Raw genomic sequence first — 23,389 nt, 5'->3', positions numbered from 1 at the left:
ACAGTGAAAGCAGACAAGGAATGTGGATTCTCTGTGTGAGCAGTCAAAACCAGTTTTAGGGTGGTTCTTTCATGTGTCCTCTCCTGGCTTTTCTCCAGACTCTGCTGTTTGTACCATCACTCTACACAACAGCTGAGTTATCACCAGTTTGAAGCACCTGCAACAGGGACAAAAATATGTGAGCTTTCTGCATCTGGCGATCACCAACCACACTGAACAGTGATCAGGAAAGCAATAAAAGGCTGTCTGCACCTAAGGGACCCTTCGTTCCCTGAGCATTACAGACTGCAGTCCCACAATTCATTCCCACCATCTTACAAATAGCAGTGTTCAAGAAGACTAATCAGCAGCCTTTCGCAGCAAAAGGCTGTAATGAATGGAATTTCTAAAGGGAGACCGTCTCCTCTTTCCCCAACTCTTTGTCTCCTCCCTCCAACTTAAGGAATGACATCCTGTCTGTGAAATGAACCTCACATCCATCCTGTGCCCGTGGACAGCCTAGGGGCTTCCAAAATGGATCCCACAAGCCTTTATTACTGGGGCTCACTCATGCATGCAGTCATTGTATCACACTGGCTACATGCATATGAGTATGCATACCATGCACTATGATGTTTGCGTTAGGACCTGAGTTAGCGCAGAGACGAGGAACTTTGAGTGGGCCAGAAGGCTTCCATTCAGGGATACAGAGAAAAAGGTTTGCTCACAACAACTGATTTTAAAAAAACTTGTACGCTGCCACACCTTCTGTACATGCCAGAACGATATCTAGGACAGTAGTCCACATTCCAGCAAATGAGGACAAACTTGGCACACCTCTTTGTGGTCCAAGACGGGTGCCGGAACTCACTCATTTCAAGGGACCGGCCTAGTACTTTGCCGACACACTAGATCAGAGGTCTTCAAACTGGGGTGGGTGGGGGGAAGCAGGGCTAGGCTTTGACTTGAAGAAACATCATGCTGATAAGTGTTTAAAGTTGAAAAAATAATCGTCAGTTAATCACTTTCATTTGTCATTGATACCTCATTTGTCATTGATACCTCACCCCCACTATTACTGATAATCACACTGTGGATACATTTACACTTTAGTGAGGCCTCGCAGACCAGAATAGTAGTTTTGGCAATCAAGTATTGATTACATTTTTGAAAGGGGTAACCGAACTTAACTGTAATACTTTAATATGTTTAAGACACATTTAAACAGGTTATATGATGGAACCAGGCATGCAGCAACCAAGCATGCCTTTATAACAATTTTCAGTTGTAAAGGCATGCCTAGTAAAGGCATGTGTGGAAACGGCATGCGTGGTTGTCGCAAGCCACCCCACCCTAAAAACAAAAGTATGTCACCCCCCCAACCTTAAAGTACCCCGTTACCCCTCCCCCAAAACTACTGCAACCTGCTCACCCCCTGAAACATGAACTACCCCAACCCACCCACCCCGTCCCGAAAAACAATAAATACCCTACCCACCCCACCCCTAAAACTACAGCGACCCCCGCCCCTAAAACTATCCCAACTCCCCACCCTGAAAAACAAAAATAACCCGCCCTCTAAAACTACTGCGCACCCCCCCTAAAACCTAAACTACCCGGCCCCTAAAAACAAAAAATACCATGCACCCCACCCCGCACCTAAAACTACAGCGACCCCACCCCCACCCCTCACCCTGTCCCTAAAACTACTGCAATCCCCTATACCCCTAAAACCTAAACTACCCCGACCCCCTCGCCACACCCCTAAAAACTAAAAATAACCCTACCCCCAGCCCCTTAAACTACCGTGCCCCCCCTAAAACCTAATCTACTCCCAGCCTCACTTACCTGAACACTTCCTCTGACGAAGCAGAGTCCCTTCTTCTGTGCTTTAACCACACGTGTGTTCAGCACATGCGTGGTTAAGGCACAAAACAACGAAGTCGTGGTTAACATAGGCGGCGTTCCACTTTTGTTTTTCTGGAGTCGTGGTTGGGGATGTTTCCCATTTAAACATTGCCAGTTTAACAAAATAATTGTGAAAAATGCCGGGAGTGGGGGGGTTGGGGTATGTATTTTTCTTTTCTTGATGGCCGTGGCTTTAAAAACTTTGAAGACCACTGCGCTTGATTAATGTGAGGCTGGGGCGAGATTACAAAACAGAATACCAGATGCTTGCAGTCTGGAACTCAAGGCATGTGAACAGCCCCTCACCCTGAAAGGGACTCTTCGTCCCAACACCTGATTAATTTAACCCAGTATTTCAGTCTGTTATAATAAGCATCCTTGTATGGAGTAGTGCTTTAGAAACTATAAATTACTGTTCTTAAATTTGTTTTATTAGGAAGACCTCTGAAACACAGACCTTGACCTTAAGGTAATTATTGCAAATCGAGATTTAATTCTTTTTACTTTATTAATTCTAAATTAAGGTTCTTTCTCTTTTTTTAATGCAGAACGAACAAATAAGTCAGCCACTTAAGGTGTATTTGAGAGTGAGGCCGTTTTCAAAGAACGAAATTGCAAATAATGAATCTCAGGTAAGTTGTGTTTTTTTTAGTTTTTTTTTTTTTAGTGTGAACTTCAATTTTAGCTGCATACTAAAATGAAATGTTCAAGTTTATAATATTACCTCACACGGAGCATTTCCTGGGGAAGGCAGAAAGGACTTTTGTTGATGGAAAATGTGTTGAAATTAAAACTGCCTATTTTGATATATGTGCATGCATTCGTATTTCCATTAAAACCATTCGGTTCTGCTTTTGAATGAAAATAGCATTTATTACTTTCGATATTACCTGCACAGTTAAAACAACAATTGCCTTATCATACTTTACAGAGATGAGATGGGCATTTCCCATCTCTGTGAGCTTCAGTTTACCTCAATTACAGTGTGTTACGCACCGTGAACATAAGGGGGATTGGCGAATTTTATATACCCAGGGGCAAAAGCAGAAGCCTTCCTGGGGATTTTTGCTTTTTGGAGGCACAGGATGGCCTAAAAAACTTCCTGAGGGTTTGAGCCTCTCAAAATCCTCCTGGGCAGGTCCACTTGAAATGTCAGTCTGTTTTTCTACATTTTCTAATTTTAGTTCCTAGATGCCACTCCATTCTTCTCTTCAATATCGAGTGATCTGGTAAGGGGACTGGAGGTATAACATGGGGTCCTTGTGCATGGGACTGGGACTGGTGCGAGGGCCTTGATGTTTTGACAAGGCAGTGGCACCCGAGAGGTGGGGGGGGGAGTTTCATGCTAGGGCTATTAGGAGCAGGCCCCCCTGGCTGCATTGGGACAAATCATCCCTCGGAGAATGAACAATGACAGCCACTTAATGGGAGTTGTATATGATGCATTTGGTTAGTGACATTTGCGGCCCAAATTAGCTGCGCCATTCCTCAGCAAAGCAGTGATTCTGACCGTCTCTTTTTTTTTTTTTTTTTTTGATTTCACCTTAAGGAAGTAGACAAAAAATGCAAAGGAGATACAGGATTTTCTTACTCCACCTCAAGATCATCTAACTGGTGGGGGTGCACAAGGATAGTCAAGAGGACGTTGATTCTGGTAGTCCTGCTGTAACAGGGAAGTCCAGGTTATTAGTGACGGTGACCAGTTTGAAGAAGGTAATGCAGAGGATTAAGTATGCAGATGGCTTCTGTGCACATCACTTTGATAGAAGTTAAAGGGAATATTGCAAAAAAATAAACCTGAAGTTAGTCTGACGAATCACAAGATCTGCGAAAGTGTTTAAAATAGAGTTCCAGTATTGTAAAAGCCAGGATGAATGTGCAGTTTCTTCAGTTTCCCAGCTAACGAGTGTTGTAGTAGTAAGACAGGTTTGTATAGATTGTGGGAGCAATGTTTCCCACAGACACAAGTGATCTGAAGGAGATAATCTAAAGTATTCTGAATACGGAGGTAGTGGGGTTAACTCTGAATGATTCCATGATTAGATCAAGGAGATAAGATTGTCAGTGAAGGATGTATTGGGCAAAGAGACCTGAGAAGAGACACACTTAGTGGCATTGACTGAGCCTTGACCAGGAGCTGTAGTGGGCCTAAGCAAGCTATCTGTGTATGAACTGAAAATACATAATGGCAAGAGAATTCCGAATCTCCGCAGCTACGTCCGTGCGGTCCAAAAGATACAAAATCAGAGAGAATCAAGGACCAGTGACTTAAAAAGAAGAAAATGAATTTAACTCATCTCCCACAGGATCCTTGCCCTGCTTTTTCCTTTAGTGCCTTCTGGGCCCAATTCCACCCCAGGCTCCTTTGCTACTTAGGCCTCACTTGCCCCGGGGCTAGCACATCCCCTTTCTTTGTAAAAGGCTGGTGTATTTTATCATTACTGAAAGCAGATAATCTCCAAGGGTCCTATTTAATCCCAAGGTTTTTACATCAGTGTTTGTTTGATCGGCCTTGCCTCTGGCTTCCACATCTTCAACCTTATTCATGTAACCCAACATAAGCCCTACACCAGTTTCTTTTTTTTTTTTTACTTTCCTTGCTTTGTGCTGGCGGAAACTAAGGAGATCATTCTCCCACTTTAGGGCACCTGTTGCATGCTAAATTACCTACCTGGGAAGACCATATAAGCAGCTGTCTATACCGTGTGGAGAGGAGCTTGTGGCAATGCAGCTTTCCCCCAACTTAGGAATCACTTGACTCTGTGCTGCTGGTCTTCACTAACATTCCTGTTTAATAGCATTGTGGGCTCGGTCATCCCTGGGCCTGAGCTCCTGCTTTTGGAGAGCTGCCCTCTCCTTGATGCTTGATGTGTTAGGTAGGGATGGCCAGCCTTTCTAGATTAGCCAGGACAGTTCTAAGTTTCACTCTTTTTCCCAGACAGTTTTCAATAAAATTAACATATGCCCTGGGTTTCAGATAACGAACATAGAGGAATGCAAGTTGTCATGTGCTCTGGTGTATGATTAGTTAACACAGAATGCAATTTATTTAACATAGATACTTAACACACAGCCAATATGGCAGAGAGGTTCTGTGTTGAGGAGTGCTGTCAATAGTCATTCTGTGCTCCCTGATGGATATAAAATAGCAGTCCTACATCTGTGTTTATGGAATGTCCTTTGTTTTTAGTTGTCAAAACCTGATCTCCCTAGTGCTGGGGTTTTGCTGTTTGTGGCAGTGCATCACCACCTTCTGAAGTCTGGATTGGCCCTCAGCATTGCCGAATAGAAGTACTAGCTGCCTCTGTTATATCGCTCAAATTGCCCACAATTGGTGGGTGTCTTCCTCTTTTCACTTCTATTCACCCAGCTGACAATCAAAGTGCTTTCATAGGATCCTATTCACAAACTCTGACCAAAACAGTACTAAGATAGTACTACTAATTTACTATAAAATGCTACTCACTAATCTTGATGCTTAGTTCTATGTCTCGGCCTCTTCTATTTTCGTTTATGTGCGGAGATCTCTGTCCTGACTGCTGAGATCTCCATGCATGTAGATATATGATTTAGTAGGAAATGAGGGAGGGACATAGGGAGTGGCTGGAAAATGGGGAATGTTTACAAATAAATGGAAGGGGTTTAGAAAGCAATAAGGAGGGATTGATAAAGGGCTAAAAAGGGGATTTAGGAAGGGACATGCATCCAAATAATAATTCCATTGCTGTTCACAAATGGCACTTATGTAGTTACTACAGCCATAAAGACCAAAATCATTTGTACATATAATACAGCTAACAACTGGAGTAATTCCAGCACCACCAACCACTGGTACTACAACACTGTCCTATAGAAAATAACAGCGGTAAGAACTTAAGCTAAAAGCCCAAAACAACTAATGTTAAATTAACTTATTTTAACATTATAAATGCATTTAATTTTGAAGTATTTATAAATAAAACTTGAATGTCACTTTCTTATTAATTGTCGTTTGAAACCTTGTTTGAAATTTAACCCCTAATGTAACTTTAAAAAAAAGAAATATTTAATTATTTTAAATAAATTCTATACCTAACGTTAATTGTTTTACTGCATAAAACGAATTTTATACTTGAGATGGAATTTTCTTTTATTTAAATCTTAAGAAAAATTGTTAATATTTAAAAGTAAATACTTAATTAAACACTATTTTTTTTTAATATTAAAAAAATGCATAAGTGAAAGCCCTTTTTACTGTTGGATACTAATTTATCTTTTTAAGTTTAATAAAATGTTCCCCATATTTTACATAGGGAGATTAGCAGCCCGATGGAGGATACCCCCCACCCACGTGTGAATAGTTACAAGTGGCAACTTTACACTTGCAAACTAAGTTCAACCCCCTGAGTTCAGGGAGTGGGGTCATGCCAGTCTATACTATTGAGTAGCTTTGCTTTCACAAATGGTTGGTAGTCAAAAGTAGTACATAGTCTCTAGCCAAAAGTAGTAAAGAATGTAAAGGTAAACTTACATCTTTAGATTTACTTATGTGTAAGTTTGCCTTTGTGAATACCCTTATAGACTTTAATGGGATCACCTGCTTTGCAAATCTCTATAACCCTCAAAAAGAGTATTTATTTAATTCTTAAATACCTTACTTCACTACCATTTTTAGGTCGAGCCTACCACACCGCGCCGCTGTCCGATTGTGAAAGACAAATTGTAGATTTACCATAAACCTAGAGGGGGTTTACAGTCTTCCCATTGCTTACCATGACTTTACTGCCACCCATTTGTCTGTTACATTATTGGATGGCTTGTCTTGTCCATCTCGTCTGTCCCTCCACTGGAGCATTGCCAATTGTAGTTCTTCCACTGCTCAGTTTTAAGAAATACTTTTGTATTTTCCTTGATTTCTAGCTGTCTCTTAAGTGTGCTTCTTCCCCCCATGCTGTGTTGCGATCTCATCCATGTGCTTCTCTCCTGCCCCCTCTGTGATTTGCTTGCGTGTTTCTTTCTGGTGTTGCTTCTTGTCCTGGTTCCTCTTTCTCTCTAAGCTCAACATTGCGCTCTCTTGCCCATTTGCTTTTCTGCTAGCCTGTGCTCCATGGTACTTTCTTTCCTGCTTGCTTTTCTCCACCTCTCATGTGAGCCATCCATGTTGCTTTGATCCCATACCCTGCATTGCTCCCACCTCCCCATTTTGCTGTCCTCGTTTCTTTAAAAAAATAAATGCTTTTGTATGTTTTTTTATAGTTATTGATCCCACAAAGAAAATCCAAAAGTTGATGCAGGTGGCTGTGTCGTAGCATTTTCATTCTTTACTCATGCTGTACAGGCTCGAGGATGCTGTAGAGCATTGCTAAAAGCTGTCCCTAAAGCTAATAGGTTAAACAGAGGAGATCTATTGGATTTGCCAATGCTAGTTTAGGAAGTTTAAAGGTATGCTCTGTAAGTGCTCACTGTGGCCTGGCATCATCTACACCCCTTAAGTGCCGTTCACTCTTCTTCAGCTTTGGGAGGACCTGCCCCTCTTCTATAGTATCCTTTGTCTTCAATAAAAGTTTTTCCTCCTGACTTCTGTGTTTCTCTTAAGAGCCCAGTTTTCCTTAGTGCTTCTATTGCACTAGGGCCTGAAACTGTGCACTGCATGCATGTTTTTAACCAGACAGCCTTCCTTAACTTTACATCTAGAGGAAGTTACTGAATTTGGATATCCTCTTCTACTGACCATAATCGGCAACCATCTTGGAAGTCCTGAGTTAAATGCCTTATGTTGATTTCAGGCATATTAAATCCTGCATTCACCCTGACTCACTATTAGCACTCTCCTCCTGTGTCTATCTCTTCATTTCCCGCCTGTAAAGTGGCAGGAAATAATCCCTTGCCCCTTTACGAAATACTAATGCTTTCATTTGTAAGACCTATTATCTTCCTTTTGGAGGGTACTGCTGCCCATTGGTGGGTACCTTGGTGCAAGGCTTTATATTCCCCTGATGTGGATGCAGTAGATAAAATAAACCATTTCAAGCCTTCTGACTTCTCTGAAGTTTACAACTCCACGGTTTCCTGTCAGCCTAATTTTAGGTCTTATCTATAGATAGCTTTTGGCTGTTTGTTGGCAAAAACGTGTTTTGGATAGTACCAATGTGCCTCTAAGATGTCAGTCCTGGCCCTCAAATGGTTCATTGTTACCAACTCCCTCTCATCCCAAGCAGCCAATTGGAAGTCTTGGATAGAATGCCTTGAGGCATACTTTGCAGCGGTGAAATTAGAGGCAGACATGAGACGCCCAGTGCTTTTACAGGTAGGTGGCAAAACCGTACACAAACTCAGCAAGACAGTAGTGGAAGCAGGCCCACCGTCCGCCCTCAAAGCAGTGCTCACTGCACACTTCTAGCCACTCACTAACCACGTTACAAGCAATTTCTAATCCGCCAAGCTCAGGATGCCCTGAAAGAGTCCGTAGATGAGTCCACACCTGGCTACGAGAACTTACAAGCACCTGAACTTCCCAGATGACCAGGACGAAATCAGAGCACAGTTCATCTGGGGGTGCTCATCGGCCGAACTTTGGGAACACATTCTTCAGGTTCCCCGAATGACTATGGCAGACATCCTCACACTGGGCAGGTTCAAGGAGCTCTGGAAATCCAGAGCAGCTCATATGGAAACAGCACTCCAATGTACCATAAAGACTGACCCCGTCTATCGGGTCACCCAGGCGCTTACCAGAAATATCTCCCAAGTGGTGCCTCTTCCACAGGGCACTGTCCAACAAAAAGGAGGATGTGCTTAACCCCCATTCCTAAAGGACCCAACATGAAGCCAGCCAACCAAGTCGACGTCATGCTGCAGGAGGAGGACAATACTGACTATGACCCTTCAGAAGGTATGGTACATGGGATCCATTCTGTGGAGCCAACCCAAAGCAGCACTCACACAGCACCCTGCTGCTGATTCACCATTGAAGGCTACACCCTCATGGCCCTCATCGATACCTGAGCATCCTTTAACATAATGCTGCTAACAATGCACCAAGCTCTACCCACGCTGCCGATACTTCACCCCACAACCACGAAGATATATGCATTTGGCGCAGCCACTTGTCTACATCTCACATTAGTCGCATACTGTCTAGCCTAACACAACCAGTCACTGACCTTGTGCATGGATCCCACCAGCGGATAGTAAAGACAAAGAATTGGCTCCACCCCATGGTGTGTTTCCAAGGCCTGGATGACCAATTGGAAAACTGTCAGGCAGTACAGTCTCTAACACTGACAGGCGGGCCCGACCCTCCTCCACTCATCACAGAAATTATCCCCGATATGCCCATGCACCATGCAATATTGGACTTCAAAAGCCTCCTCGATGGTCATCACCTGCTCATTGATGACCATTGCAAATACCCAGAAGTGGAGGTGGTTTGGATCAACCTCATCCGAAGGCGTAGTACCAAGCAAGAAAAGATCATGGCCACCCACAGCCTTATCAAAGAACAGACCATGAGCAAGAATTTGCCAGCCACCTCATGTATCAAGGAACCAAACATTGCAAAACTACCCATTGATGGCCCCAGACAAATGGGGAAGTGAAAAGTTTCATGAGGACTATTATCAAGACAATTTGTATTGCACAGGCAGAACAAAACTGTGTGGAGAAACAAAATATGCTTTCCTGAAAGACTATTGCCTGACTGCCCCCTCACCAACCTATGTCTATCCCCCAGCCTGCTCTGTTTCAAGCGGTGAGCTAAAGACGCCAACCAGCACCACCTCATATAGGCAGAGGCACACCAACTGGGCAATCAAGCTCTCTCTCCGAGGTGTGCTCAGAATCAAAATATTTCAAAATGCCAGAGTGCCAACCCTACCACCCTCCAAACAGGGGAGCAGGTGCTCATAAAAGACAGTCACCCTGGAAGAAAATTCTGACTCTCGCTCAAACCCCGGCAGTGATGCATCACCCATGTTCAAGGAACCATACTGATTGCTGGAAGAAGCGAGGAAACAGTCACCCGTAATGCTTCATAGTTTAAACAATGCTGTGCCACCCTGACAGACGACAGGATGTGTGGGGAAGTGGACTACCTCCGGCTGATTCACATTATCCAGACTATGATCATTTGGAAGGAGCTGATGTGCCACTCGCTTTGCCCTACAGGTGCCTGAGCAAACCCAGACTGTTGTTTTCGGTCCAGACTCTACATAGTGCCCCTGAAGACACCAGATCATTGAACTGTGAGTACGCAGCTGTAAGTCCCGGCAGACACTCCGCAGTCCAGGCCCGCCAGCCATAGATGTTCCAGAACTATGTAATGGTAGTTTGATGACCACTGCAGGCCGAAAACTCCAGCCGGTGAAAGTCTATATCCTTTAAATGGTGTAATACAAATGTTTTGATATTGATCCAAATGTTTTTGCAACCGAAAAATGCCAAACATTTTTGAATGATAGGCTTGCTTACAGAGACTTTCTTTCTATCTAAGGTGGGGAGAAGTGTAGTATTGGTTAAGCCAGAGGGGGATATTTCGATTTCCAACGCCCCCACCCACACCACAGTGTATGCAAAAAAACGTGGTTTTGCCCAAAGGGTCACCTGACCCCAGGAAGTAAAATACATGGGTGGGGCCAATGAGGCATGCCCCGTACCCTAAAAAGTGCCACATGTGTGTACTTTATTGTTAGCTCTCGAAACCCTGCGCCAAGCTGCAGCCCAGCACCATACCAGGTCTGGTGAGGACACAACAGAAGCATTTTAACAATGCCTAGTTCACGCCCCTACTTCAAAGACACTTGTTACCAAAACCCAGAGCAACAGCATTGCAGAACCTCCAGCAGCACCCTTTAAAGGATGAGAGCACAAGTTCTTAAAGACCGAGGCAAAAGTCACACCACAGATGGGACCTAGTGCCAGGCAAAAGACCAAACTGGCTGTCTACAATATCACTGGAATTATTTCTCAGTCTGTACTTCATTTCAAATAGTTCTCATCTGGGCTAGTACCTCCCTCACCCTCTCTCATGAAAACCGTTATTCATTTGCATTGTTGTCCCAAAATGTGTTTACATGCACTGCTAGGAAACACAGGCTAATATGAAATTAGTTCCATTAGAATTTTTATGCAGAGCCTACTGAATCCCACCTCGTGACAGCTCTTATTGACACGGGTTGCGACAATGGTCTACTCTCCCACATCTACAAGACTCTAAAAAGGGATAGGCAGATAAACATAAATGGGACAAGAGCTATGTGGGATGGGGACCTGGGAACTTCACATACTGATGGGGAATGGATCAGGGCCTGCTCACTAGTGTGGGATTGGACTAGCAATGCTAGATTGAAACTGACACAATTTTACTATCTGCACAGAGCATACCTGACACCGCAATGCCTTCAGACTATTCCCAACACGACCTGACAGATGTGCTCACTGCGGCACGTCCCCAGCCATTTTTGGGCACGTCACATGGGCATGTAACTCTATCCTACCCTCTTGGTGCCAGATAGTGCAGACACTGAAGGATGTGACGGCTATGAGAGCGAAGGTAATAATGAGTCACTGCTTGCTGGAACTACTCCCCATTCCTAAAAAAAGGGTGTAAAATGGTGTACAGATTTGCGCACCTGGGGCTTGTTTTGGCCAAGGTGCGCATTGCGATCCGGTGGGCAAACCCAATCCCCCCCCCCCCGATGCATGATAATGGCTGTCTGATCTCATTGAGTGGGAGACTGCGGAGGAATGTTGCTTCCATAAGATACGTATGGATGAGCACGCTGAGCGGGATTTGGAAGCCTGGTGTGGGATGATTGAGGGGCTGCATGGAGAGCCCGTGGGGAAAGATGGGGGACTCCTCAGCAGATGAATCCCAATAGCTGGGTGCAGATGCAGACATGCCCTTTTGGGCGGTAAATTGGTGGTGGTGGTGGATGTGAGGCTGAATGTGGTTGGAAGACTACCTGCCCCTCTCCCTTCTGCTCTACTCTCCTTTATGGGACCTCTGCCCCTCCTCGATAGATTTACCATGTATAACCGTGTGCTGGATGTCTGCTAACCCTTCTAAGAGCAAGTACCGCACGAATGCTTTTGTCTGGTCCGTTGGAACGCGACAGCTGTTCTCTCTGCATGTTTTGAACCTGGTAACATGCATTGCAGTATCACCCTTTAATTGTTAAAATTCAATGTACTATGCACTATGATTGATATTATAGACTTGCTCACTTCTACTACATTCAAATATGTTACGTCTTGTAATGGGCTATTATGCAGTCACTTCTGTGTAGCTCGAACATACGCACTGTACTATAGCACTCTGTAAAAGGGTGCGGATTGAAATGCTGACATGGAATAGATATCATATCTGGTAGGGCGAGACGAGATGTATTGTTTATGAAGTGATGCTAATGTATGGTGTGATTATGTATAAGTTGTTTTACATTGCATAAATAAAACTGGGGAAAAAAATGAACAAAGATTGGAATGGGCTCATAGTCACTCACCAATTACATTGTAATGTACATATTGTGATTGAACCAGTAGACTATTTTACAATCAGCAAAACTCCCTCCAACAGTTATATAGCTTGATGAAGAGAAGGCCTTTGACCTGGTGGGTTAGAAATGTCTTTTGAAAGTTATGGAAAGAATGTGTTTCCTTGACCAACCCATCAGGTAAATAACAACCCTAGTTCTCAGAAGGTCACAGAATCTACAGCAACAAAAAGAGGTACTAGACAGGTGTGACTCTCTCTCTGACCTTATTTGCGATATTTATTGAACCCTTAGCGGTGTGCACTAAGAGCTATTGAGAATACCGAAGAGGCAATTCCAGGGGCACCTAGTTGGAAACTCTATGCAGATGATCCAGTGTTGTACCTCAAATCCGACAACTTCGTGATTGCAAAAGTGTTTGAATTCATAGCTTAAATGATGGCCCTAAACGTTTACAAGGGGAACACCAATAAAACCGAAGCCTTACTTTCCAATACCAACAAATCAGTACTGCCTCAATCATTACGATACCTTGGGATCAAAATCACAGAGGTCTACGCTGCACAAATAAACTACACCCCTCTAATACATAAGCTTAAGTCTATACTAAATAGATGGAAGATGCTGCCCATATTCATTATAGGAAGAGTAGCAATTGTTAACATGCATGGTTTACCCTTAAATAATGTTCTTTTCTACTGCACGAACTTCCTGTCTTACTACTCACTTTTTGACAAAATAGTTCTAAAATCATCACTTTTATTTGGAATACAAAGGGACCACAGCTAAAACCTTGTAGTTAAATCGTTCATGGAAAGGAGAGGGTATAGCCCGTTTCTACTGGAAAATACTATTTTGTGCTCTTCCTAATTGCTTCCTATAGATTTTACAACATTAGTGCAGAAATGTTCTCTGATAATTCCTCCTTTGGGAAAATGAAAGATCAGTTTTTCTAACCAGAGCTTCTTGTTCCTCTTGTCTGTAATCCTAAACTGATTGGTTATAGAACCACAATGATGTTTCACTAAAAACAGCATCAACTACAGAGATATTTGAAAATTCCTGTCTACCATGCGGCAACCCCACTTAAGTTCCTCTGTCCGCAATACCTCAAGTGGAAATACAAGAATGAGTAAACACCATTCTCGGAAAATGGGGGACTGATTCCTCAGTAACAAAATAATCCCCTGGGATGGGCTAGTCAAGGATAAGTTTCCACCCCAAAGGAGCGAAAACATATTACCTTATCCTAGAATATTAAGTAGAATACAAAGTATTCTGAAGAAATATTTCTCTTCACGCCAAGGTAAATGGTAGGAGATCTATATATCCCTGCCTCCACAACTTTTTGTGCACGTTATCCACACCGAAATTTGTGTCCTTTCTTCCAAACATCCTGGGGATTCGAAAGGTGCCCAGGGTTTGTGAATTCCTCTGAAGGGGACTGAGAAAACACGCAAAATTTAGAGTTTCTTTTTCTTTCTTTTTTTTAGAAAAATAGGGAAGAGGTGCTCCAATTGAAAGTGTCTATTTTTTTTCACTCTAAATTCTGGACCCTAGCTCTGCCGGCACCTAGGGAAACCTAGCTAACCTGTACCTTTTCGAAAACCAGACACCTAGGGAAATCCAGGATGTTGTGACTTGCATGGATCCCACTAAGGTTATTTATCCACAATGCCCTGCAAACCTCAAGCTTTGCCTGAAATGACGCAGTTTCCTTATATTACTGTGATGGAAACTTCCGGAATCCTACCACCCAGCATTCCGCTCCTCTGCTGATAAAACTGCTGTCCCACTTGTGTGGCTGGGCCTAGTGCTGCAGTAGGAGCGGATCAAGCCAAGGACAATGGGAGCCCTAGCGTGGTGACTCCTATTGACCTCTGTTGCGTCAGTTCCTGTCACTGGAGCTAGGCCCAGTCACACAAGTGGGCAGAGTTTTTATCGGCAATGCTAGGTGGTAGGACTTTTGTGGAGCTCTGCAGATTCTGGAAGTTTCCATTACAGAACTGTAGGGAAAATGCATGACGTCAGGCAAAGTTGGAGGTTTACAGGGCATTGTGGATAAAAAAAAATGTTGTGGGGTGTTACTGAAGCACCCTGAAAGTGCAGCCATTCACCATTGTAAGTGTAACAATACTGGGAGTTAGCCAAATTCTCCTGGACCATATATAAAATCAACACCCGAAAGAGTCAAATGTCCTCTGGCTTTCCATTAGGATGAGATGCTTTAGTCTGCAGGGGAAGCAGAAACACTGTTTCCCCCCCCCCCCCCACCCCCCCTTTTCAGGGCAACAGTGATTCTGTTACCCCTGTGGGGGTATAACCATGCCCATGATGGTGGGCATCCCCTACCTTGCCACCTAGTAGGCTGTCTTCCCGCTTGGGGAGCAGATTGGGGGGTAATTACCCCCATTTAGCCCCACAGGGGGCAGAAAGACTTTGTCCCTATTTATTGAAGGTAGGGGAAATGGCCATGCCCCACATCCCTCTCTCTTTTTTTTTTTTTTTTTTTTTCTTTTTAAATATTCTTCCCTGGTGTCTAGTGGACTTTTTTACTCCCCTGAGGGTCAGATCAGGGGTACAAATCCCCTTCTGCCCCTTGGTGGGAAGGGGGAGAAAGCCTGTGCCCATTTTCATGGGGGGTGAAATCATTGCCATGCCAGTTTCGGGCACCCCCACCCCTACTCTAACAAAACAAATACTCCCTGGTATCTAGTGGGCTTTCTGGCCCGGGGGGGGGGGGGGGGCAGATCAGGGGCAATAACCCTCATCTGCCCCAAAGGGGGGCAGAAAGACTGTGCCTATTTGTGTAAAGGGGATGAGGTCATTGGCATGCCCATTTTGGGCAGCCCCATCTCTGCGTATAAAAAAAAATAAAAAAATCTCTGGTGTCTAGTGGGCTTGCTGCACCCTGGGGCATTATGGGGGTAATAACCCCCATCTGCCTCCTGGGGGGGAGGGGCTGAAATACTGTTCCAGTTAGTTTGAGGGTGGGTTGGGGCACTGGCATGCTCATTTTGGGCAACCCCCACCCCTATGTATATAAAAAAAAAAATCCCTGATGCCTAGTAGACTTTCTGCTCCTGACTCCACCCACCTCCCCCCCCCCCCCCCCTAGTGGGGCAGATCGTGGGTAATAACCCCCATCTGCCCCCGGGGGGCAGAAAGACTGTTCCCATTAGTTTATGGGGTGCAGGTTGGGGCATTGGCATGCCTATTTTTGGCAGCCTCACCCCTATGTATTAAAAAAACATCCCTGGTGCCTAGTGGTCTTTCTGCCCCAACAGGGTAGGGCAGATCGGGAGCTATTGCCCCCATCTGACCCCCGAAGGGGCTGAAAGACTGAATTTTTGGGGGAGCAAACATCTCCCCCACTGTATCTAGTGGAGTGGATCCCTTCCTGGGGATCGCCCTCCTGCGGCGATCCTCAAGCAGGGATCCACTAGGGAAGGGTACCATTGCAAAGGGAGATTCTCCACCTTCCAGTGATCCCTCTTCTGACTGCCTCGGTACTCGGGGAGGCTGAGATAGCCCCCTGATCACTGAGGCATTGAAAGTGAAATTAGCCGATCGGCTCATTACACTTTAGTTTTCAGTAAAATTCTGTCAGCACACCATGCACATTGGTTGTCATTTCACTGAAAACCAAAAACAGCCTCAGGAGCTGGGGAAGCTTTTCCCCAGCTTCTGAGGCTGTTTATTGGCGGAATAAAATCCCTCTGGTGCCCGCACCAGAGGCTTTTCCTGTACCGTGTGCTTGGACAGCCATGGGCCGTCTGCCGCACATATGCGCCGTGGCATGGGTCAGCTCCTGGCTGACCCATGCACAGACATGGTTAACTTGTATCTTAATGACTGGAAAAAGATTTCACCAAAAACTAAGAGCGGAATCCCCATACTAATAAAGGAACAGAGTTAATTTATATACACAAACACAAAGCTCCCTTTATGGATGTTTTGGTATGTAACCCAAAGAGCATTGCTGGCACTCCGCTACTATTTATCAATTGTAATGTAGGGGTTATGTTCTACCCATATTAAAACCTTTCATACAGTAATAAACACACCTGTTTCAACCCTTTTCTTATTTATAATAATACTTTCATTTATTATTGTACTCGTACATTAGCTTAATAAAATATACACACATATACACAAATCAGTCTCTCCATATTTTTTACTTTTTCCATTAATTATTTACATAAAACCTTTTGTTTATATAACCTCATGCACAATATTATACAATAAAAACTACACAGTCAATTTCAATTGCTCATACAAAAATGTTTATATGTGTCCTTAATTGATTTTTGCATAAAAACGTTTGTTAATAAAACCTATTGCACAGTTCATTATGCAAAAAAAATTACAATTACTCATATACAAGTGTTTATATAGAAGTGTTGATGCAGCATTTCAGTGGTCTTTTCGATGGTTCACCCCACCTTCAACAGGACAAAGAATACTTTATACACAACGAATCGCTAAAAAGAAAAAAAAATGTTTTGGGTATTACAACCCATATTATATAACACTAGGGTTTAACAACGGCTAAACATCAGCCCAAACAATCTCTCCATTCCTTAAATTACAAACAGGACATCTTTATTACAAATACAATGTTTATTTGGGTTTACTCTATTGAGTCCCAGAGTACTTTTATGGTGATCAATTAATTTACTATTATCCCTTTCAAGTGCCCGCAAGCCCCTGAAGTAACATTCTCTTGAAAATCTCATAACACTTACTGATTTATTGTGTTATGATGACATCTGATTTCCGAATTGCTTACTGCCATCCATGTTATTGTTTATTTCTGCAAGGGTAGAAATCAATGTTTTCATTATTTTTAATTTTTCATATTTACTTTTAGTTTCACTACCTCAAGCCCTTTTATACCCAATGGAGACGTATAAGTTTCCTACCAATTAGATAGCAAGTCATTTTTATTCTCTTATGCCATTGTACCAGCAATCATCCTGGTTGCCAAAAAGGTAACATTCCATTTGGCCTCTTCAAAATGCAGTGATTTATCTGGTCCTTAATCTTTCTCCACGTTCCTCAGTGTCATCCATCCTAACAGATCTCAATTGGCTTTCGGGTTCCAAGCAGGGGTGTAGCTTCACGTGGATATTTGGGATGCGACACTCCTAAATAAATGCATTCTTGGCTTGGTAGTTGAATCTGGGCACCCTGAATTGGGTCTGCTATGTCTGTGTTGTTTTTCTTTCTTCATTGTGCTTTCACTAAGTGGTTTTAACTTGTTCATTTTTTGGATCAGACACTAAAATATATTGTGACTAGTTTAGCAAAGATGTAGCAGTTTTCATCCGTAGAAGTACTCCTTTAACAGATGCAAATTCACAACTTTTTAAAATTCATGAACTTGTCAATAGTGAGCTTGGAAAGCTGTGCCAGTCTGATTTTCAGACATACTGCCCGCAATCAGACACTCAAAAGTTGACGGGCTGAATGCATGCCAGTAGCCTAACCATTGGAAATCACTTGGGGTCGTGATCCAAACCATAGCTTTTCGCCCACTGTTTTACACTAGACAAAGGGCCTGATTACAGCTCAACAGACAGGGTCGTGCAGGGCTTTAATGCCACTACCCTACCTTTACCCCACATACCAAATTTAAGCTTGTCTGCTGGCTCAGTGGACATCGATATACATTAGCAGGAAAAGTTTGACGGATGACTCCGTCATGCATTTTTTTCCAGCATTTTTTTTCGTTTATTAAAACAAACTCCCAAAGCCGGAGCTTTGGTCCTTTTGATCTACAAATGAAGTTTCACCATTACCTTTCCTCATGCAGCCTTTAGTCTAAGAACACTCCTTTTCTTGTGATACCATGGTTTTTCGGGCCCGAATAGAGGGTCGGATATTTTCTTTGTTTGCCGATCCAGCTTCGAATTCGTTGCCAATCTATTTGCGCTCATTCAATCAGACTCTGCTTTCAGGAAAGATTTAGAAATTGTTTTTTTACTAACTGAATGCAGTTCTGTCTCCGTCTACTCTTGATCTATTCATTTGTCTGTGGTTTTATACCCTCCACTTTTTTGTCTTGTGTTCGAGTGGATGGACTGTGGAGGTAGTTTTTCCGGATCTAGGAAAATGTTTTAGTTCGTACAATATATTTTAAATAAAGCATTTTTTTTATCGAACTGAATTCTTCTATGTGGTTATTGGTTTACATTTATCTTAAGATAATGGGCATTGCGTACTTTCTGGAGATGGCTTCAAATCACATGCCATTTTTTCCAAGATACAAATCTAAATCCATCTGAATCTACATCCTCATTTATTTCTTTGTGATCGTGAAATAATTTGCAGTTTTATTACAGTAGTTTCAAATTTAAAAAAAGGTGTATTAATTTGTCATTTTTCTGAACATTTTACATTTAGGATTGTATTACTATAGAACATTCTGAGATGGTAACTCTGCAGGCACCAAAGGAATCCAGTGCAATGAAAAACAGTGAGAAGGGAATTGGCCAGTCTATGCACAAATTCACATTCACCAAGGTATGTGCGTCTTCTAGCATTCGCTTAAGGCCACCAAGTTCATAGGAAGCATTTACCTGGAAGTACCCATATGTCATTTTACACCATATTTAAGTTTTCCATTTATTCAAGCATAAGCTTCGTTGATCATTCCAGTGTTATGTTACTCGTATGAATTTAAAAATGCTTGTGTCTGCTTCGTATACGTTTGTGATAGCTTTTATCTTTTTCCTAAGTTTTGGCTATTATGAATTCTTTGCCTAGATTTTGTGTTCTCAACTGCCACCGTTTCACAGCATTTTATTTATTTTTTACTGGGGTAGCTCGCAAAATTACTGTGAAATTATGTCTAATTGTGCGAAATGCATCTCACTGAAAAAAAATAGACGATCGGTACATTAAGGGCAGCATTTCAACTTGAAAATGTAATTTTGTTTTGGTTTCTGGTCACTCTTATTCAAAACACAGCCACCCACATTCAGATTTCTAGTTTTAAGCTTAAAAGTTACCTGAACGGTCCACTTGGTTAGAAAGTACACCTAAAATGATTGTTGACTGGCTGCAGTAACGAAACTGCCTTCGCGCATAAAACACTGCCGCTCACAGTCAATTAGCCAAGGAGTACATGTCACACTACAATTTCTCCTTGAAACTAAGCATGCTGTTATCTCTTTAATTTTCCATAAATATCGTAATGCAAAATTACGCCGGAATAATTACAATTCACCCCGCAGCCTAATGCTAACATATTCTTTGGGAAGCTCTCAACCACCTTTTGACTGAACTAAAAACTGTACTTTAGTAGTTCAAACGATTCAAGATGTGCAATGTGACTTTATGCATCCCCCCCTGTACAGGCCACGTTGCCTCCACTGTTCTTCTGGCCTATTTGTTCTGTAGTACAGGAACAAGGCTTGTTTTTTTTAGCCACTACAGAGATTCATTATGTTTTCAGTGTTACATATACCTACATTTATCTGATGAAACATGTTCTATGAACGCCATATGGATTACAACATTCAGTCCGCTTTCTGGCTCCCAGCAAACAATGCTGCTTTCGTATGTGCTTTAGGAGATTGTGCCATTTGCCTTTCTGTGCAAGAGAGCACTGGGTGAAAGCACCAGAGTAGTTAATACCACAGGACATAATCCATATATAGCCTCCTTCCAAATTTTCTCCAGATGCTCCCGGTATGTCTTACACATTACAAGCTCAGTTAGCCTAGTAGTTCATGGTGCCTTTGGACCACCAGTCAAAATTCTAGCTCTTTATGTTTATGCACAACCCCTTCTTGCAGACATAACTGATTCCATCTATAGGACGGAAAGTGTATACACAACCCCATAAAAATGCACACATTTGCTATGGAAAGATTGTGAATTACTCCAGAAAACAAGTCGCGACCTATCCAACATGCAGCACATATAGTGAGGTTGCTACAACTTTGGACTCGTGAGGACCACAAAGTATCTTCATGCAGGATAAGGCCACTCATTGGATAGTTAGGTAAATCGGTCAAGGAGTAATTTTTCTCTCTCTCTCTCTCTCCCCCCTAAGTAACGTTCAGTTGTTGACATGACTTCCGAGGATGGATATATGTCACTTCCTAGTCACAATGGCCCTGATGAATGAATCTGAAAGGTGAGGAAGAGACACCGGATGCACCTTACACACTCAGATCATCTGACAGACTCAAGCCCACACATAGATAACTGTATCTTCTGGGTAGACAAGCTTCAATTTCTATTTGAATTGTCACTGTGCCTATCCTGAGCAGGCTTGTTACTTTGTAGTGCCATATGTTTGCCATTTCCTCTACACAAATTGTCTGGGCCATGGTCACTGCTCTTGCCAACACCCAATCATGATCCTGCTCTCCTCTCTTGATGACTTTGATCCTTCGCCTAGTCTGACCTATGAACCAAGCTATCAGCCTCTTGCCCCTAGGTGCATCAAGAAGTTGCCCCACTCCTTCCTTCCTTCCTACTCTGGCTGTACCGCTGCTCCCAGGGTGTCCAAACCAGGGATCAAGGTAAGGGAAAGGCAGCTTATAAAGGAGTCAATTCTCTTTTCCCCTTGGGCTTGTCATCCTACTAATTAGTAAGAATTACAGAGTCACTTTATTTGTAATTGATCAAATTATTTAATCATATTCATAGTTCTTTGTTTAACTTGTTTAAATGTTTTACACCTAAAATAAAAATTTGTATCCTCCTCAGTGGATTTGAAAGTATAAAACCCTTTCATCGGGAGGAAACGCATATGTCTTTTCTCTGTAACATAAACAGGAGGCTTTTTACTAAAGCTAATTTCCATTTTGTATTGAAGAGCAAAATAAGTTCTCTTGGGTCCAACATGCTTCCCATGAATGTTTTAAACTTGCTTTCTCAGTACAATTAATTTAAGCTGATCCAGCTGACAGAGGAGTAAAGCCTGCCTTCGTCTTTTTCAAATGCTATGTGTATGTCACATCTTCCACTTTTGTAGATTTTCTTCACTTCCCATAGGTAGCCAACTTTACAAAGATTTATGGCAAACTTTGAGATTCATTCAACCTCTTGAGTATACGGATTCTGGCATTTCTATAAGAAAGTTTCTTCTTTAAATGAGTTTCCAATCCCTTCTTCCCTACTCTAAAAAAACTTTCCATATTTGACAGCAAATCTCTGATTGCTTATGTGGCAATTGATTAAAATGCCTGACTGTTGATTTCATATTTTCAGTTAAATATTTGTGATTTGTGTTCCACTGGACCTTTATGGGCTGTCATTACAACATGAAATAGACCACAATAACATTTGACTGCATACATAAAATGTTTACATTCTCATGTTCCATGTTTTTCAACTTCATCTTTTCACAAAACGAAAGATGATCTCCTACATCTACTCTCAATATTTAAGTGGAGGTCACGCAATACAAGCAGAAATAAAATGTTTTTTTTTTTTTTTTTAGGTTATTGTAGTTTGAGCTTCACATTTTTATAGGATTTGATCAAGTATGATACTGTTAATTGTTGACCATATCCTATTTGGGCAGAGGGCCAGAACCCATGTCCTTTTCTCTATCAATCCTTGTTCTTCCTGTCCCAAATCATCCCTTCAAATCTAACTGTATCTTCTCCCACAGGAGAGTGCTACAGATTAACACCTTCCATGTCTGTTCATAGTCCACCCAATCTTGTGGGTCGCATTTTAGTGCTTCCAAGTTCACATACCCATTAATGTGGTTATTGCTAGATTGTTGTACCATGGCTCCAATGTGGACTCCCCCAAATCTTAACTGCAGTGTGTAAGGAAACTGGTCCTTTGCAGGTTTCTCCCCACTTTTGGACCCATTTGGACTATTAGCTGCTGCTTTTTCGACTGAGAGCGCACCAAGGTCTGCTGCCCAGACCTCAGTGGCCATGTTCAGTCCCTTTACAAAAGTTATGTAGACTTACTTATAAGTCCCTAGTATATGGTGCATAGGGTACCCAAGGCGTGTAAGACCGTGTTCACTCAGGGCTGGAACATTGTTTGTGGCACCCTGTGTGTGAAAAAGTAATGGCTCCCAGCCTGCCACTGCAGACTGTAAGGGCAGTATTGCACTGCCAGTTTGATTTTGCCATTAACCCTAATGGCAATGCCACCTTATCCCTTGACACTATATGTAAGTCTCCTTAAAGGAAGGTCTATAGAGCCTAATGACGGGGAGAGATATTTTGTTAAGAGATTTACTTTTTATTATGTTCAACAGCAATACAGCAGTTGTCATTTTGCTGTGGATAAAGTTAATAGCCCATTGGCTAACACATGTTTAGCGTTTAGCACCCCAACCTGGTTAACTCCTGAATGGGACTACCTAACTGGGTTATGTATGGTCTCAAATTGTGAAATAAAATGCAAGTTAATGGTCAAGTCGACTTTTATGTCACTTTTAAAGTTGAGCAACTTTTAGAAAGTTGCCACTTTGTGCCCCAGCTTGGCCAGTGGCCTCCCTCTGGCACACACAGAGCTTTCTGACCACCTAAGGAGATGTGTGATTGACTCCCCAGCTCGGGAACAAAGGCAGTTGCCGTAAAGTGAGGTGTTACCTCCTCCCCCAGGAGCATCCTTATGGAAGAGAAAGCCTCATGCACTTAATAGTGTCATGCTTCATCCTTTGCAACCTTTCCTCACCCTGGTAGGACAATGCCACCAGGGTGGACTCAAACCTCCAGGCGGGCTGTGACTGAAGGGAGTTCTTATGTAAAGGATACTGGACATATGCAGGATCCAGGTTACTAAAAAATGCCTTGAGAAATCCATGTATTTCACCTTTTAATAGTGGGGTTTTCCGGTATGATTAAAAACCAAATTGGGACAGTTATTGAGGTCAATGACTCAATCAGTCCTCCTAAGCCAACATGCTTCTGCCCATCTATCTAGCATTAGCAGGTCTGGGGCATTCATCAGGGCTGTGGATTCCTGGTTTATTCTTGCATACTAGTGCCGAGTTTAAAAAAAAAAAAAGCTAGATATAACAAAATAACCCATGTGAG

At 42.6% G+C, this 23,389-nt stretch overlaps 1 protein-coding gene across 2 annotated transcripts in view; it reads left to right on the top strand.

Moving 5' to 3' along the window:
- The window catches only part of LOC138282516 (kinesin-like protein KIF20A), a 531,681-nt gene that overhangs the window by 59,311 nt on the left and 448,981 nt on the right, over positions 1 to 23,389 (top strand). For both annotated transcript variants that reach the window (XM_069220199.1, XM_069220198.1), the window contains exons 2-3: positions 2,436 to 2,519; positions 18,768 to 18,887. In XM_069220199.1, coding sequence (XP_069076300.1) covers positions 2,436 to 2,519; positions 18,768 to 18,887 — 204 coding nt within the window. The remainder of the gene's footprint in view (positions 1 to 2,435; positions 2,520 to 18,767; positions 18,888 to 23,389) is intronic.

This window comes from Pleurodeles waltl, chromosome 2_2, assembly GCF_031143425.1.
Source record: "Pleurodeles waltl isolate 20211129_DDA chromosome 2_2, aPleWal1.hap1.20221129, whole genome shotgun sequence".
NCBI lineage: Eukaryota > Metazoa > Chordata > Amphibia > Caudata > Salamandridae > Pleurodeles > Pleurodeles waltl.
This window is presented reverse-complemented; position numbering and strand designations above follow the sequence as displayed.